Source organism: Macrobrachium rosenbergii, chromosome 41 (assembly GCF_040412425.1).
Source record: "Macrobrachium rosenbergii isolate ZJJX-2024 chromosome 41, ASM4041242v1, whole genome shotgun sequence".
Lineage (NCBI taxonomy): Eukaryota > Metazoa > Arthropoda > Malacostraca > Decapoda > Palaemonidae > Macrobrachium > Macrobrachium rosenbergii.
Genome location: NC_089781.1, coordinates 12820381 through 12822880, shown reverse-complemented (window position 1 = coordinate 12822880; position 2500 = coordinate 12820381). Strand labels below are relative to the sequence as shown.

The window sequence follows — 2500 nt, the reverse complement described above, 5'->3', positions numbered from 1 at the left end:
CTTTACCGAGAAGTAATTCTGGCATTACTCTTCATATTTCTTAAACTTTGCGTGGTAAAGTAGATTTTATGATTTTTTTTTTTTGTCAATGAACTTTGACCATTCGAGAAGTTCACTCGAATAGTTTTTAATCCCGGAAAAATGTTCAGGGGTACTGCAATTATATAATAAATTTTACAATGACTTCAGTTTTTATCCGCCATAGTTTTTAATCCCGAAAAATGTTCAGGGGTACTGCAATTATATAATAAATTTTACAATGAAAAATTTTCAATCCCGAAAATGTTCAGGGGTACTGCAATTATATAATAAATTTTGCAATGACTTCAGTTTTTATCCGCCATAATGGCTTTCTTGACAGGGTTTATGACACATTATCTACAAACGATTATTTATAGTTTTTATATTCACCAACCGAGAATAGATCATGAATTTTTCGTCAGCTGTTAGATCAAATGTTTATTTTCATTTCTCTTTAGTTATTCCTAAGTGACCTTTATGTTTCTCCTTTGATTAACTATCAAAATAAAATAAAGTGTAGAATTACAAGTAATCTTGAGTAAAAATGTTTCCTCCACTTCATCTCTCCAAAGTGAACAAATTTATCGTGACTTAATATTGACAAAAAATTACATTTTGAACTTCTGAACGTAATTTCGTTAATATGTCTTCGTTCTAAAAACTGCCTCTTCACTGATACAATTTAACTTTGTTTTTCTTCGCAAAATTTACGTCTTAAAGTGCTTCATAACTATTAATTGAAAGGGTAAATTTTTCCTTTTTTAATTGAAAATTGTATTGATTCATGATGCCCCAGTGCTTGGCATGTATGCCTAAAATCTATAAATCAATCAATCAGTCTAGTACTCAAACAAACAGAGCACCTCACAAGATAAAGTTCATATTAAAGTTGCTTAAATCAGGTTTTATTACTTACAATACCCATCCATCCTCTTGCAGTGGGACCCGAAATACCTCCTTGGACTCGCCTCGTGGACTTCCTGAGGGACAGGCTAGTCCTCAAGGGCACCAAAGTCCTCTGCAGGGAGGGGGGATGCGGGATCTGCACCGTGATCGCGACGATGCCCGACCAGGAAAACCCGGGGAAGCTGAAAATGTACAGCCTCCAGTCAGTAAGTAGAAGGAAAATCATTATTGTTTTATTTTTAAAATCATTTGATCGTGGATACTCCATTGGAGCTGATTTTCTCAATGCATGACTGTCTTCTTAAGGTAATCAAAAGTTTTCTTTGAATTTAGGGATTCTTGAAACTTATAAAAACTGACGCAGGAGGCCAACTGTTTCACTGGTATTAATTCATTTTGGGCTGCTAGTGAATCAGAGAGAGGATAGGTGAATAAGGCATTTTATATATTATATATAAAAGTGAGGAATAACTATTTGCCAATTAAGGTCATTACTTCTGCCTATATATCCCATCATAAACACCTTGTTTTCTCTACTCCTTCTCTAGTTCCTCGTTGGGCGAGTGGGTTCCATTCACTGCTAGCGCTCTGCTGGCCGCGAGTTCGAATCTCTGACCGACCAATGAAGAATTGGAAGGAATTTATTTCTGGTGAAAGAAATTCATTTCTCGCTATAAAGTGGTTCGGATTCCACAATAAGCTGTAGGTCCAGTTACTAGGTAACCAATTGGTTCTTAGTCATGTCAAATAAATCTAATCCTTCGGGCCAGCCCTAGGAGGGCTGTTAATCAACTCAGTGGTCTGGTTAAACTAAGGTATACTTAACGTTTTCCTACACCTTCTCCACATTCACCGGTGATCCGGGCTGAAGGTGTATCAACCGTAAGATGCGGTTTTCCTGTGTCAGACGTGTTCTTAGTACGTTGTTACAGTTCCTTAGTAAAACTTGTAATCATATAATCTCCAGTAGAATCAGTTGTCTTTAGATGCTAGGAAAAGGGTCATCACTTTACGTTCCACTTTCCTGGATCGCTTCTAACAACCAGCCTGCTCGGGTTTGATCTAGAACAATCGCCAAAACAGTTCGAACAGCGAAACAATTACTACCATTCATGGGCAAAAAAAAAAAAAAAAAAATACTACACCGGAACTGAAATGTTACAAATACCTTCCACTTTTTTTTAAAGAATTCATGACAACAAACAGTAAATTCAATGCTATTTTCAAATTTCAGAGGGGTTAAGTTGCTGGAAAGCAATTCATTATCGATAACCATGGCAATTCTGTACGATGCTCTCCATATTTAATCATTTTAATGGTGATACTTTTATCATCCGGTATCTTGTTATAGCTGATGTGAATTCCACGCTTAAGCCATAAATCAGCCAGTCATGCCTGATAGAATATTAGATTAGAGGGATGATCGTCGTATTATGGATTTTAAAGACATGAAAAATATACATTTGAAAAATATGCATTTCTAGATTATGCCTAGCTTAGACCACTGAAGTATCCGGCCACAATTTTGTTGTATTTGTCAGTCTTTCGCCCTACCAGAGCATCTTAACCACAC

At 36.2% G+C, this 2500-nt stretch overlaps 1 protein-coding gene across 1 annotated transcript in view; it reads left to right on the top strand.

Annotated features, from left to right (window-relative positions):
* The window catches only part of LOC136826853 (uncharacterized), a 57967-nt gene that overhangs the window by 17723 nt on the left and 37744 nt on the right, over positions 1-2500 (top strand). Inside the window, exon 3 of the mRNA XM_067084338.1 lies at positions 924-1133. Within this exon, the coding sequence (XP_066940439.1) occupies positions 924-1133 (210 nt within the window). The remainder of the gene's footprint in view (positions 1-923; positions 1134-2500) is intronic.